The sequence below is a fragment of the Musa acuminata genome, chromosome BXJ3-3, assembly GCF_036884655.1.
Source record: "Musa acuminata AAA Group cultivar baxijiao chromosome BXJ3-3, Cavendish_Baxijiao_AAA, whole genome shotgun sequence".
NCBI classification, from domain to species: domain Eukaryota; kingdom Viridiplantae; phylum Streptophyta; class Magnoliopsida; order Zingiberales; family Musaceae; genus Musa; species Musa acuminata.
In genome coordinates this window covers 2,257,414-2,272,895 of record NC_088351.1, presented here as the reverse complement: position 1 = coordinate 2,272,895, position 15,482 = coordinate 2,257,414, and the positions used below count along the sequence as shown (strand labels likewise).

The following is a 15,482-nucleotide window of genomic DNA, read 5'->3' as shown; positions in this document are numbered from 1 at the left end:
ATATTCAATCCTTGATCGACCCGATCTATATGAAGTACGTGAAGCAGACTCATGGTATAAAAGAAGAATTCAACTCCTCATATGATGCCAAAAAGACTATAAAACAACTTAATCATGAAGACATTTTCTGGTATTGGGAAAATTATTCACCGGACATTGTCTCTGACTTATATGCTGCGGGAAGAGTAGAATAATATGACCAGGTTGATTGAGTTGCAATTACAACCCAGCATCTCAATAACTAATATCAGAGGGAAGAGAAAAGGGGGATCCCTGGCAGAGTTACACCTGCATCAACTATAAAGATGTTGCCTGAAACATACGACGAGGAGTCATGAATCAAGAAGCGCACGACTGATGTCAATGCTGGATCTAAGGTGCCATATGTTCTTAGTGGAACAGTTTTTTCAGCCACCTTATTCAGCCATTCTCTCTCCATTAGACCAGCAGTTATCTCGGATCTGAACAATCCAGGAGCTATAGCATTCACACGAATATTGAAACCGCCCAGCTCTAATGCCATCACCTGTTTGGGAAAGACAACATTGTTAATATATAATCAAGGCTTGAATAACAACAACAACAAAAAACATACAAACCTTTTCAAACGACAAAGCCATGCCATACATTAAATTGAAGTGAATACCGATATCAACATTCATGAAGGAAAACATTACACGAGTAGAGAACACCATGAACTAATTTGAAGAGGAAAAGATGTGTGATGCAGTAGTTGGATCTCCAAATGATTACATATGCAGTTCATTTAGTGCAAGTATTACATATGCCTAAATCGCAGCATTTGTACACATTTATTACTAGAGTTCCAACATGCATCTATGAGTTTGCTTGATTTGCATATGTTAGTAAATGCTAGAGATGGTCATGCCCTTGTATATTCTACAATCAAAGAAAATTTTCTAAAAAGTCAAATACAAATTTACTATTAATTTGAGTGACAGAATGAGACTGCTCTGTTGTGACATTAGCTAGTGTTCTGTATGTTCAATGACCATGACAAACTCTATGCAGCACCAGAGTTGGCCACATGCGGTACTACTCAGAGAAACATGGGCAACCCATGATGCTAGCAGCCTGATTACCTTAGTGACTGCATTTACACCTGTCTTTGATGCAACATATGCAACTCCTCCCGGTAAGTGGCCACGTTCAGTACCTCCAATAGATGATATATTGATCACGGATCCTTTCTGTTTTGCGTCCCGCATGTGCTTGCAGACATGTTTGGAAACTAGCCACAATCCAGTCAAATTTGTTCTGATGTTGCTACTCCAATCTTCCTCAGACCAATCTAATGGTGAATGGACACTACCTGAGAGAAACAGCATGTAGTAGAAAGCAAACAAACAACCAGCGAAGGATGATTGCCAACAAAAATAAGGTGAAAGATTACAATGACATACAAATAAGTGCGGTGCATGTAAAAGAAAAAAGGTGCCAATCACTACTTGGTTAAATTAGTGAATAAAATTACTAACATATATCTCAAACTAGAATTACAAAAACTGAGCCATGAAAGAAGAAAGAAAATCTATGATTCTGTCACAGTAAATTTTCCCTGTGGAAGCGAAATGATCACACCTGCAAAACAATTTCATGTGGTAGTACTACCAAAGAATTATGACACACAAAAGTGAAGATATTGCATGTTGGCAAACTATGTACTAATTCCTATCTGTTGTTCATTTGCATAACTAACATCTAATCTGTTTAACATTTTCTAACATGCAGAGTCATAACTTCTTTTTGTTCATTACAGCTGCTATCAAAATACCAAATCCAATTGTAACACAGTTTTTCTACAAGTATCTATTTAAAGAGAATGAAGCTACCAGACACTAATTAGGAAACAAAATCTGAGAGATTTCAGAAGGAACACTAAAAACCCTTCATTTGAACCACATCATCCATTTGTGAGGGCACTTCACAAATAATAATCAATGATGCACTGATCATGATCATGATCATGTCCAACATACAAAGTGTCTTGCGACCGTACAATCAAGGACTCATCTGTCTAAAGAATCAAAAGTAGTCAATTGAAAAGCAGGAGTAAATATTTAGACTGAGATACATGACCAGTGTAATGGATAGGCGAGCCAGAAGGCAGGAAAGACTCAGCAAGTTCAGACATTCAAGATGGATCAGGTAGCTTTAGGAATGAGTTCTTACTATTTTGCATCATTTAATCCTCAATTCAACATGGTCTAATGTCTAGTTGTTAGAATATTAATTTAATTTTATGTTAACATTAATTTTGCATCATTTAGTCTGCAATTCAACATCATTTAATCTGAAGACTAGTAATTCAAAGACATGCACTTTTAACTCTAAGGGAAGATGAGATCTTCTAATTCACATATACAATCTGTACTGTTTCAACTCACATTTTGTGATTAAGTCCGTGCAGTGTTCAATGCAAATTAATTTATGGTACAATTCATGTTAAATGACGGGATCCTGATGCCAGCATATTAAAAGCTAGCTTGGAAAATATCTGCAGCAACACCCTAAGCTGTAACAATCTTAAACAAAATTAGTAAAGAGGAGAAAAGAAGAATAAAGAATTCAAGCTTTCTTTCAAATATCATGTGCAAAAAATCGTCAGAATTTGATTCCACATGGTGATCAAGATTCACTCACTAATCCTAACAGTGGCGTAGCTCTACAACAAACAACAATGTCTTTCTCTGTAGTCTCTTCATATGGTTTTACTACAAAATCTATTGGCAACAAACGCGTTTCCAAACCTAATTATCTGTGACGCATTCTGCGCATAGTCCATAGCACTGCGCTATATGGACAACTCCTCTCTGGTGAGCTGAACCTAAATGCATTGTTACTGGTGATGTGAAGCCGTAGCTGTTGTGATTCCCAAGAAAAAGAATAGATATTCAAGGAGTGAGCCTATTTTAAGTTTCGAACAGAGAGAGGTGTGCATTCTATTTGGCAAGTTTGCCATCTTCACTCGCAAATACACACTGTGCCGGATGTCTTTCTTTCGTTCGTTAACCCAACACCGCCAACAAAATATTTTTGGCCATCAATCTCTTAGCGTTCTCAGATTTCCACAGTAATTCCGAAACATGTTCTCTTTATATGATCAACAAATCCAGAATCTGGGCTAAAGATGACCACATCCACAAAATTAAAAGGAAAGATTACCTCGAACCCCAGCGTTATTCACCAATCCGTCGATCCGACCAAACGCGTCACATGCCCTCTGCACGGAGGCCGCAATGGACGGCTCATCCGCGCTCACATCGAGCGCGATCGCCACCGACCGGACGGCGGAGCGCTGCGACGGTCCGGATCCATTTATCTCCTCGCAGAGGGACCGCAGACGGTCGGTCCGCCGCGCGGCCGCGATGACCAGGCATCCGGCTCTGGCGAGGTCGAGGCAAAGGTCCCGGCCGATGCCAGAGGATGCGCCAGTGACCATCACGACCTTGCCCTCCAAATTTCTCCATGGAGCGAGCCCCGGCGTCCGGGTCTCCGCCTCAGCCATCCACTCCGCCAGTGGTTCCCTCCGACACGCATGTATATAACGATCAAAACGGCAGGCGGTCACAAAGAGAAGGCATTTATAGTGGGTGATTAAGCGCCACGATCTGATTTGATGGAGTACGGGTATTGTATTCGTCGATCCTGATCTAATTGGCTCGCGACGGTCCATCTCTTCCGTCACTGAAAAAGGGAATGCTTGATGGGGGATGCACGTATCGTGATACTGTTGTACGAATCTCAAAGGCCACGTGTTTGCGGTGAATCCTAATATTGTGCGTAGGCCACCCAAGTTACAAATAATCCTTCACAAATTGTTCACGTATTTTCTAATAATTGAAGTAATTGCTCGTGTGTTTCTCTTACAAGTTATAACAAATAAGAGAAAAAATATATGTAATATTATTTGAGTTAATGTGAGAGAATAAACAAGAGATTTGCTCGCGTTAGAGTTAACTCAAGGATGGATGTAGATATGAGTATAGAACTAGGTAAATCTTTTATCGATTTTTTGGTATACTCTTTATTTGTTGATATTTCTTTTGGTTTCAAAGATCCTCTCCCCCTAACGTAACATACCTATTTTAAGAATAGCCTAACCAGAATTAATAAATATTTTGATAATAAAGAAAATGAACATAGAGATAAATAATTTTTAAATATACTCACTTTATGACTTTCTTTTGTGTCTGATACCATATATAGGAAAGTTATAAAGACATTTCAAAATGTTGTCTTAATTTTTCATGGATTTTTGTAGGTGTATTCAAAAATGTAATCCATGTCTTATGTAATCAAAATGTTGTCATAATATATGACCAAACTAGCCACATAAAAGATGAAAAATGAGAGTGAGATGATCGTTCTGGAAAAAGCCTTTAATGCAAATATTTTATATAGAAAATGCAGTTGGTTTTGAATCCTAAATTCATGGAGATTTAATATATAAAGGATCTAATACTCATCTCAACCATATTTGCATTCTAAATAAATATATATATTTCGAAAACAATAATAAACGGAGGCAAAGAAAGAGAGCAGAGGGAAGTTGACATTTATCTTCTGCGTGCAACACCGATCATGGGTACCTGGTCGATTCCCCCTGCTGAAATGATCATCCTGCTCCCTAACAAGGGAGTGAAAACGGCCGTGAGTGAGTGCGTCGGGAGCAATGGAGGAGCTCGAGCCTGGTGGAGTGTTTAGGATCGACATTGCGCTTGATGAAGAAAGGAGATGGCCCAGAGTTTATTAGGGTATGGTTTGGGCCGTGGAAAAGCCCAGAGGAAAGCCGCCGGCAAGGAATCGGAAAGCAAAAGCGTGATCCCCCCCATCGTGGCCTGTCGGAAGATCCAATGGATGGATGCCACGTAGTTCGAATCGATACCCGAGCAACGTCTTCCGTAAGACGCCCGTATGGGCCACCACGTGGTAGGACCGAGGACGCAAGGAAGGTGCCGCGAAGAAGGCTATAAATGGGTCGAAGGTGCGGCATAGGGCTTCCTTCCAAAGGCGGCGTCAGGAGCAAAGAAGAAAGAGGAAAAAGAAATTTTAGATCATTATTCTCATATCTCCACCTCTCGTCTTCCTCAGTTCCCCTCTCTCAGGTACGGGAACATTCTTGTCTCTCTCCCCCCTTTCCCCCCCCGCGGCCTTTTTTTTGAATGAGATGATTGTTTCATGTCGTGTTCTCGTTCATATCTTGTCTCGATCGAGTCCCGCCGGGGTGCTTGCTGTATGAGAAATGTTTTATGGACCCATTCCCGGACATGGGCTCTCCTCTCTGTGTGCTTTCTTCCGTCTATCTTTTATGTGAACACTTTGATGAGAAGATGATCAGGTATTGTGGTTTTCTGTAAAATCGGTCGTTAATTTTTAGGAAGACGAGGACGATGTTGCTGTCTTGTCTGCACTTGTTTCTTCTCTTTTGTCGTTCGGGGCTAAATAATTGCATTAGGCATCAGAGTCTTTCTCCCGGATGACCGGATTCAATCAACATCTTTTCTTTCTTTATTAAAACGGTAAGTTGTTTTGTGAGGCGGCTGCCGTCCTTTCGTCGTTTTCTGTAAATATGATATGTTATCATCATCCATGTTACGTCGTATCGCGGACGGGCACCAATGGTGCGTCGGCCCTTTCTCTGCAGAACAGAGAGAGAGAGAGAGAGAGAGAGAACGTAAAACGTGGTCGCGTCTCTTCCTCTCTCCTTATGGATGACTCATTTCCTTTAATTGCTTTCGACCGCGAGAGGGCTGCTTGCGTTCCCTTTCCTTCCTGTTACCTTCACCCGTGCATGGATCCGCGTCCGTGATTGATAACATAGTTTCTCCGCTGGGCCACATGCTAGGATTACATCTTGTGATGATATCTCGCGCCAGGCAGAAGCGCTGTCTTAGCCCTTGGTGCTTCGCACTGTTGCGGCAGCCCAGCGGAAGGGAGGTTTGGTGATCGTTCAGGCGAACTAAATCACCGGTGGGTATACATCGTCAAGGTGGATAGTGGCTTGTCGCACATCATGATGACCCCACCCCCTATGACATTCTTTAAGGCTTATTCAATTCGCTTCAGTAGCTAACAAAATTGTGGCCTTGATTTATCTGTTGGTATATGGAGATGGATACCCACTTTCCCACGCCGTCTCTCAGGCGCCATGACAATTTTGTGTCCAGGTCGTTATACGCTTGCTTCCACTCGGTCCCAAGTTTATGCTTATTTACTGTGTTTCTTCTTCTCATAGATCGGTTGTATTAAATAGCCAACGGAACGCCCAGCATCAGGTTGTGCAATCCGATATGTTTCGTACTGAGAGGAAGGAGAAAGACTGATTTGGTTGTCGGTTCGATGCGCAACAACAGCCCGTCAGATGCCTTTTTTATTTATTTTATTGTTTATTTAATTAGCAAAAAGAGCATGCTTGTTACTTGTTAGTACTTTATGGCAGGAAGTGTACGGTACAGATCGTCCGGCACGACCACGACCTTAACTTATTTATGCCTGTCTATCAGTCGCAGGTGAGACCAAAGCAGCAGCAACGATGGGCGCCGGCGGACGCATGACTACGACGGAGCAGGGGCCCCTTCGATACGGCGGCTGTGGCATTCCGCTTCACCGTTCGCCCACCGAGAAGCCCTCCTTCACCCTGAGCCAGATCAAGAAGGCGATTCCCCGTCACTGTTTCGAGCGCTCCGTCCTCCGTTCCTTCTCCTACGTCATCCGCGACCTGCTCATCGCTGCACTCTTCCTCTACTTCGCCGTCTCCGTCATCCCCAAGCTACCGCTCGGCCTTGCCCTCCCCGCCTGGCCGCTTTACTGGGCCTTCCAGGGATGCATCCTAACCGGCGTGTGGGTCATCGCTCATGAGTGCGGCCACCACGCCTTCTCCGACTACTCGTTCCTCGACGACGTCGTCGGCCTCGTCCTCCATTCCGCACTCCTCGTCCCCTATTTCTCCTGGAAGTACAGCCATCGTCGCCACCACTCCAATACCGGCTCCATCGAGCGTGACGAGGTCTTCGTCCCCAAGCCCAAGGCAGCCCTCCCATGGTTCAGTAAGTACCTCAACAACCCGCCCGGTCGCATCCTCACCCTGGCCATCACCCTCACCCTCGGCTGGCCTTTGTACCTCGCCTTCAACGTCTCCGGTCGCTGCTACCCCCGCTTCGCCTCCCACTTCGACCCCTACGGGCCCATCTACTCGGACCGCGAGCGTGCCCAGATCTTCATCTCCGACGCCGGCCTCGTGGCGGCCCTGTACGTCCTCTACCGCGTCGCCGCCTGCTACGGCTTCTGGTGGCTGGTCAGAGTGTACGGCGTGCCGCTCCTGATCGTGAACGGGTGGTTGGTCCTCATCACCTACCTGCAGCACACGCACCCGTCGCTTCCCCACTACGACTCGAGCGAGTGGGACTGGCTCCGGGGGGCGCTGGCGACGGTGGACAGGGACTACGGGATGCTCAACAAGGTGTTCCACAACATCACGGACACGCATGTTGCCCACCATCTCTTCTCGACCATGCCACACTACCACGCCATGGAGGCGACCAAGGCCATCAAGCCGCTTCTAGGCGAGTACTACCAGTTCGATGACACGCCACTGCTGAAGGCCATGTGGAGGGAGGCGCAGGAATGCATTTACGTGGAGCCGGATCAGGGGAGCAAGCTGAAGGGCGTCTTCTGGTACCGCAAGGAGTTGTAAGTCGAGCTCAGGACATGTCAGTGGAGTGAGAGGAGGCGACATTTAGTGTCACCTTTTTTTCGCGTTTGTTCCCGTCCGTAACGTGTAATATCGTCCTCGTTATGTACCCCTTCCCCTTCACGTTGGTATTTATGTATCCGTCGTCAAGTAAACGTTGCATGCGTATGCTTCGTATCTCCAGACAAATGGTCGAGATATTCCATGGGCTCATGTATCATTTTGCTTACGAGATGCTGTAAGTCTTCCGATGTGCACGAAGGGGTGATGGTAGATGCGGTTCCCAAGGGAAAAAAAAGTCAGACCACTTTAGGACGAACTCCCTTTTGCAGGTTCGGCTCGTCGAATGCTGTTTGATCAGCACGATTAGGCTATGACCACAATAGAACATTCATCCGACACAAAACAGATGATAGATGCGAATAACAACACGTAAGAAATTTTGTCCAAAAAACAAAGCACCAGACAGTCTGACGGCATCCGATGTTGATTGGTCCTTTGGTACGGGAACGCTGAGTTTGTGTTCGGCAGATCCTGTCAAGCTGCAGCATGGGGCGATGATTGATCATGGGCAATATTAACCAGAAGGAGGTACATATGGGAAGGTTATGGACCCTCACGACGGCTGCCTCCATTGCCATATTTTCCATGGACGAACCCACGAAGTGTATGTCAAGCCAACATTTCGAGCTCCTTCCCCTGGAGTCAAAAGATTAATTTAAATGATTACGATTAAATCAAATAAAAGATAAAAATTAAATTTTAAAAAAAATATATTATGATGAAAGATTTATTGGAATATGATAATTTTTTATTATTTTAAAAAACTTATACTCTATATTTTAGTTAATATAAATAGATACTCGGATCAATCCAAAAGTACTACAGGTATTAGTAAATGATAAATTCGTCTCTTCTATTGTTCTTTTCTTTCTTTTTCATTTCCCTGAAGTTATGAAGAAAAGCTAATAATATGATATCAGAGTGATTCAAAGAATATCAACAAAAATACATCGATTAGAAAAAGATGGGGGCTATTAATAGATCCTGGAAAAAAAAAAAAAGAAGATGACAGACATTAGAGTAAGTGTTCCTAATTTACTTATTCCTATCTTCAAATATGATAATTATCAATTTTGGATTGTTAAGATGAAAAATTTATTTATTTCATAAGGATTATAGAATTTGATAGAGAATGGTTTTGTTAAGTATGATCTACAGGATCCTAATATTATTAAATAATTAAAAAACCAGATAGATAAAAATATATAAAAAGACGTAAGAGCCCTCTATATACAACAACTAGCAATAGATGATTATCTATTTTTTTGAATCATGATGGCATCAATATCAATAAAAGCTAAAAAAAATATTAAAAAGTATATTTGGAGGCATAGACAAAATTTTCAAAGTTTCAAATTCTTCGATATAAATTTGAAACAGTTATGATGAAAGATTTTAAATTTATCATTGATTTCTTTTGAAAAAGTCTCTTCTATTATGAATCATATGAGATCATATAGTAAAAATGTAAAAGATCAAACTGTAGTAGAAAAAGTTTTACGAAGTTTATTTTTAAAATTTGATATAATTTTTATTGATATAGAAGAAGGTAATAAAGAAACCTATCAATGTTTTTGTTAAAAAAATAGATATATTGAAAAACATTGTTAGTATACAAATAAAAATTTAAATATTCCTCTCTACTTTTACTGTAAAAAATATGACCATCTTGAAAACTATTATTGAAACAAAAATCAAACAAATTATTATGAAAAATAATAGTAAAGAAAATGATGAAAAAATATTCTCTTTATAACATATGATGAAGAATATTTTAGATTTGTTTAGTTTTTAGATAGTGAACGCATTAATCATATGACAGGGGATAAAAGTTTATTCTAAATGCTTGATGATTTAGTCAAATCTATAGTATAAATAGGAAATGATAATAAGGTTCAAGTGGAAGGAAAAGGAACAATTATTGTGAATACCAAATCTAATAAAAAATTTATTGATGATGTGATGTTTATTGTTAGTTTAAAATAAAATATCATTAGTATAAGGTAATTGACGAGAAAAGGATATTATATTATTTTTTATGATGAAAAATACTTGATTTATGATAATAAAAAAATTAAAAAATTAATAGCATCTATGAGAATGACAAAAAATAAGTGTTTCCCTTATTATTTTCGGGTTTCTCCTTATATGCTGCTATTATTGATAAATCGATATTACGACATATTAGCTTTGATCATTTGAATTTTTATAGGTCTATACAAACTATCTTACATAACGAATCCTTCAAAATTCAAACCGATAAAAAGATGCCTCAAAATAAGGCTAAAGTTGATAAAAGTTATGATGAGAGCGATGAGGAGTCACAATTGAAGAAGTAAAAAATTTTGGATTCTATTTAATATACCATTGGTAAACTTGTTACAAAGCAAAAAAAGAGAGCACTAGTCACGCTGAAAATGAGGATGACAGCTCTAAAGTTAGTTCTGATGATAAAACATTCAAAAGGATAATAAGCTAAGAAGTCTCAAGTACTAAAAGACAATAATGATTCTAATGAGTCTTTTGAGGAAAATAAAGATAAGCTACTAAAGACGTAGAAGAAAGTTAAAAATATAAAATTGGTGGTTGCAACTCTGAAGAGTAAAAAACAAATAACTATGAAGTCTAAAATAGAAAGGCTCAAAACACTTGCTACAATTCAAACTCAATCTCTTCACAAAATCCATCAAAACTTAAAGAAGACTTTATTTTTTCTAAAGATAACTATTTGAATTAAGGGGGTGTGATAAGATCAAATTCAAATAATTATGATTAGATAAAATAAAAGATAAAATTTTATATTAAAATAAATACATCATGGTGAAATATTTATTGAGATATAATAGTTTTTTTATTATTAAAAAACTTATCTTTTTTATTTTTATTATTTTATTATTGAGACATGATATGATTAAATAAATAAATATTTATTTAATCAATATAAATAAATATTTTTGGATAACTTACTCTTAGACTATTTTATTATTTTCTTCTTCTTCTTCTTCATTAAATTCTCAAGAAAACCAACATGAAGACCATCCTCCGGAAGAGGACTGAGCAACGACAATCCATATGGTCATCAAATCCAACCACCGGTGCTTTATGGCTTGTCCCTGCGCGTTGATCGTTGTCATTGTTGTAGGGTTGTCATAGTGATTGTGTGTTAAACCTACTGCCCGTATAGGATGCCTACGTTATTGAGGAACGCTTGGCCACGACGATAAACAATAATTGCACGGATCATCAAATTAATTGGTCATTATGGGCCCGGAAAAGACCTGTTCGTGGTTGACGTGATGGCCCACCCTTGTGACGCTGCCACGGTACGGGCTTCATGGTGATGAGTGGAGATACATAATCGAGCACTTAGAGCGAGGTTTATGGTTGGTTCACAGTTGGTTCGCCAGCGATGGATGATTGACGTCGGGGGCATATCATGTGGGAGAGCAGGTGCTTAAAGGTTTGGCGAGAACCGCTGGGCGTGGCGACAGCAGATGAAAGGGATTGGTGTGATAACTTGGAAATATAGGGACGAAACGAACCTGTTGGCTTTAGTGCCCTCCAAAATGACGACCACCGTGCAGGAGATAGAGCAGGCGGACAGAGGAAACCAAGATGGGCTCTGGACCTGGGTGCACGAATCGCTTGAAGCGGCCCGACCTGTAACCGAGACGAGGTTACTGACAAGAGAAAGTGGCCCCAGAAGATTTTTCTTTAACCTCCGGCGTCGGCTCGAAGAGCAATGTCTGGAATTTACGCAGGGACGAGCTTAAATACGTGGAATTAGTGTTACTTTCTTTTCCTTTTCCCTGTGTGAAGATAAGGTTCCATCGGTGGCTGTCCAAAGTTCTTACTGTGATTTCCTACGAACTCAGGTGGAAAGTGTTACAGTGAAGATAGTCTGACTTAATATCTTCGTATTTGGTGCACCTGCTCGGAAATAAAAGCAGAAAGAAGCAGTGGAGATTGCGCGGAATTGCATATTAACAATCCACAACTGGTGTACCAATTTGTTGCTATCTAATACCAAACACCATGTCCTACTTTCATCTTGCAGCAGAATTATATCTTAAACATCATGCACCGGGATATCTTGAGCGCTCTGTTGCTTGCTTGTAGTCATGTCTTCTGACTCAGAAATACAAGTGCTGCAGTGAAATGGAGACCATCTCAAGGTTGGTCACCAGGAAGGAACATATAAATCAACAAATAGACAATGGGGTCACTATTATGCTAAATGCTACAAGAAAGAAGGTGACTGCGCGTACATGCAACCGATCATCTGGTGGTACCAAACAAAGAAATTTCTTGCTTGCAACTCGAACTCTACTGACCAGCCACCTAAACGCTAACAAATCTTAATAATCCTCTGAACCGTGTATTTGGTTGTTCTAGTAATATGGCCTTTAGGTAAATAATTGATCGTGTCAAAACGCACGAACCAGGATCTCCTAAGGGTTGGATCTGGTATTGTATATAACTTGCTTAAAAGGTGTACCTACTTCAACTATTTGCATCTTCATTCGAGCAACGCCTAAATGACTAAACAAACAAGTAAGCCATTTCATCAACAAAGCTTCAAGCTTGATATGCATGTGTATGCTTGAGCTTGAAGGCCCCGACAATTCATGCGGTTGCTTGGAAGCAAATATTACATGGGGAGAAGAACCTATATGTATTGGATGGAGTTCACTCTCCAATTCTTCAACAAGCAAGATACTCATTCATGGAGTCCATCAAGCTCTCCCTTCTCCTCCTCTTCTTTTGCACCGTCACATTCTTTGCAGTGGCTAAAGATTTCTCCATAGTCGGCTACTCACCGGAGGACCTTGCATCCGAAGAAACACCGATGTACCTCTTCGAAAACTGGATGGCTAAACACAGTAAGTCTTACGCAAGCTTCCAAGAGAAGCTGAGGAAGTTTGGGATCTTCAAGGATAACTTGAAGCACATCGACGAGACAAACACAGAGAGGAAGAGCTACTGGCTTGGGTTGAATGAGTTTGCCGACATGAGCCATGAGGAGTTCAAGCACAGGTATCTCGGACTGAACACTGACCTGCCAAAGATAAAGGATGTCAGATTCAAGGCCCGAGAGACCTTCATGTATGAGAAGGCTGCAAATTTACCCAGGTCGGTGGACTGGAGGAAGAAAGGAGCAGTCACTCCTGTTAAGAACCAAGGCGGCTGTGGTAAGAAGAATATCTTTTAACTCGAATCCTTTAGTTGCACAGGACATCAACGATCTAATGGAGGCATCGCGACGTGAAACTGAGATGCATGCGTGCATGCCTGACCGTGGTACAGGAAGCTGCTGGGCGTTCTCGACGGTGGCAGCGGTGGAGGGCATAAACCAGATCGTGACAGGGAACTTGACATCGTTGTCGGAGCAGGAACTCATCGACTGTGATACCACATTCAACCATGGGTGCAAGGGGGGATTGATGGATTACGCTTTTGCCTTCATCATCGCCAGCGGAGGTCTCCGTACCGAGGAAGACTATCCTTACCTCATGGAGGAGGGCACCTGTGAGGAGAAGAGGGTAACGTAAATTCATGTTGGAGAAGTGTGCGCATTGCTACCCATAAGGGAACGGGCCGTATTAACTAGTGCCATTGTCGTGTCGTCGGATACAGGGTGGACTCAAACTAGTGACCATCAGCGGCTACGAAGATGTGCCACGGAACAGCGAGGAGAGCCTCCTGAAAGCACTGGCCCATCAGCCGGTGAGTGTTGCCGTAGAGGCCTCCGGAAGAGACTTCCAGTTTTACAGGGGGGTAAGTGACTCTTGCCACGCTGACATGTCAGTTGAGATGAGACCCAAGCAGACGGATGATAGAAATTTGGTGGCCCGCAGGGAATTTTCGACGGACCTTGTGGGACCCAGCTAGATCATGGTGTGGCGGCTGTGGGGTATGGGACATCCAAGGGCCAGGATTACATCATGGTGAAGAACTCATGGGGCCCCAGCTGGGGAGAAAAGGGGTACATCAGAATGAAGAGAAACACCGGAAAGCGCGAAGGTCAATGTGGGATTTACAAGATGGCTTCGTATCCTACCAAAAAGAAGTGATCCACCGCCGAGGCTTACCACCATATGAAATTAAAGTTGATCCCACGTTTCGATTCATTTCCACCATTGCCGTCCTATTCGATTCCAGGAGTCTATTTAAATGGGAAGGAAAAATGCATATTAGCATCCGAGACACGTTTGTTCCGTCCAACGTGAATCCTCCTCAAAGATGGATGATCTCTAATAAATAAAACAAAACTTGGAAATGAAAGCGAGCTAAGTTTCCATGAAATGATCGCAAATCGCCCGTGTACATTGTATCCTGAACTGGGCCCGTGAGCCGCATCCGCAACGCGCGCTTGGCCGGAGCGTTGTGCGTGAGTGTCTGCGCGTGAACCGCATGCTAGGACTCGTCGGCGAGCAGGAAGCATGGACTGACCTGCCGTCTGAACCGAGCGCGCACCAAATCCTTCGACTCGGCTCACGCGTCATGCGATACGAACGTGCCCTGTTGTAGAGGCATCAACATCATTATTTTGATAGCTGGAGCTTTCGGATGCTAACTCAGTATGCATTTTAGTCGTCGCTGAAAGCAGTAGGTTGGCTGCTTCCACAAAGAGTTCCGACTCTCTCTCTCAAGCTGCTGATGGTGTAACGGAAGTCACCACCAGTTCAACGCCATTAATTCCTTCAAAATTAATTTTCTATTTCCGATTCTTCGACCATCTATCTATTCTCGGTGTCTTGGGTCATTATCTCGACTGTGCTATGAAGAATTGAAGTCGCCGTGTAAGCTCTCCTGCCCTGTGCCACCGCCCAAGCATTCGGCCGCCATGTTGGAAACACTAAGCGTATTTGTCGCCACAACTTGCGTTCTTAATCGACTAGACACGGATGGACTTTGGTGGCACTTGAGGTCGATGATACACTCGTGAAATCTCTCTGACGGGACAGGCATTCCCAGTGTAAGGACAGGTGAGGAGGAGTACGTCTGCTGCTGTTTTTCTAAAACCGTGGGCTGACTTGGGAGTCTACTACAGACGAGACGAGATGTGTGGTTTGAAGCTTCTGTCCCATGAAAAGTCAAGTCTTCTTGTCCCATGAAAAGTCGTCCTTGCCTAGCTGGTTACATCAGGGTCCACAGGAGTGGATGGAACTTGGATAAATCTACGCGTATAGATATCATCTACTTATAGGTATAAAATAATAATTTAAATGAAGAGACTTTTATCTCTAAGATTATATCTAATTAACTTATTTAAAAGGTAAAATAAGAATATACTATTACTCTTTAACACCGTACCTTCTGCATAAATGCATGGATAGTGAAAAATGATGCTGATTCTTCCTAGTTTTAATTTATATATGCCCACGGGTGAAATTGCAATATGATTGTAAATGTTGTAGGGTGATCGAGATGTGAGAAGTCATAGGAAGGATGACAATGGTTGAAAGGGATGGCAACGTCGTGGCTCTCGAGTTACAATTTAACCTGCGATTTCGAATACAGTGCCGTTCAATGCAACTTCTTAGTTTAGGTAGTTTAGGTAGACATTTTATGCCAAATCTGGGATCACTCTGTTACCAAGACGATCCTCCTTAGTTTGGGTAGACACTGTGACGCTGGATCGATGCTCTATGAGCTGAACTAGATGATCTTTCCAGAGCATATAGTTCCATCAAATTGGATG

General features: G+C 42.0%; 3 protein-coding genes across 5 annotated transcripts; 2 read left to right on the top strand and 1 right to left on the bottom strand.

Moving 5' to 3' along the window:
* Window positions 1-136: 136 nt before the first annotated feature.
* On the bottom strand, window positions 137-3,564 carry LOC103976994 (uncharacterized). The gene is made up of 3 exons (XM_009392374.3): window positions 3,187-3,564; window positions 1,104-1,333; window positions 137-526 (listed from the first exon to the last, which is right to left on the bottom strand). Exons 1-3 carry the CDS (start codon window positions 3,527-3,529, stop codon window positions 248-250), a joined length of 852 nt encoding a protein of 283 aa, XP_009390649.3. The 5' UTR covers window positions 3,530-3,564; the 3' UTR covers window positions 137-247.
* Window positions 3,565-5,002: 1,438 nt separating this feature from the next.
* On the top strand, window positions 5,003-7,943 carry LOC135581690 (delta(12)-acyl-lipid-desaturase-like). Of its 3 annotated transcripts, none has more exons than XM_065144785.1 (2): window positions 5,003-5,129; window positions 6,528-7,943. In XM_065144785.1, the coding sequence occupies exon 2, from the start codon at window positions 6,557-6,559 to the stop codon at window positions 7,715-7,717; it is 1,161 nt and encodes a 386-aa protein (XP_065000857.1). In that variant the 5' UTR covers window positions 5,003-5,129; window positions 6,528-6,556; the 3' UTR covers window positions 7,718-7,943. The 3 variants fall into 3 exon arrangements, with proteins under 3 accessions (XP_065000857.1, XP_065000860.1, XP_065000858.1); XM_065144788.1 differs by lacking the exon at window positions 5,003-5,129 and adding an exon at window positions 5,422-5,994; XM_065144786.1 differs by lacking the exon at window positions 5,003-5,129 and adding an exon at window positions 6,040-6,380.
* Window positions 7,944-12,489: 4,546 nt separating this feature from the next.
* On the top strand, window positions 12,490-14,062 carry LOC135632333 (cysteine protease XCP1-like). Its single transcript, XM_065140810.1, has 4 exons — window positions 12,490-12,969; window positions 13,085-13,320; window positions 13,415-13,555; window positions 13,636-14,062. Exons 1-4 carry the CDS (start codon window positions 12,504-12,506, stop codon window positions 13,849-13,851), a joined length of 1,059 nt encoding a protein of 352 aa, XP_064996882.1. The 5' UTR covers window positions 12,490-12,503; the 3' UTR covers window positions 13,852-14,062.
* The last annotated feature ends 1,420 nt before the right edge of the window (window positions 14,063-15,482 follow it).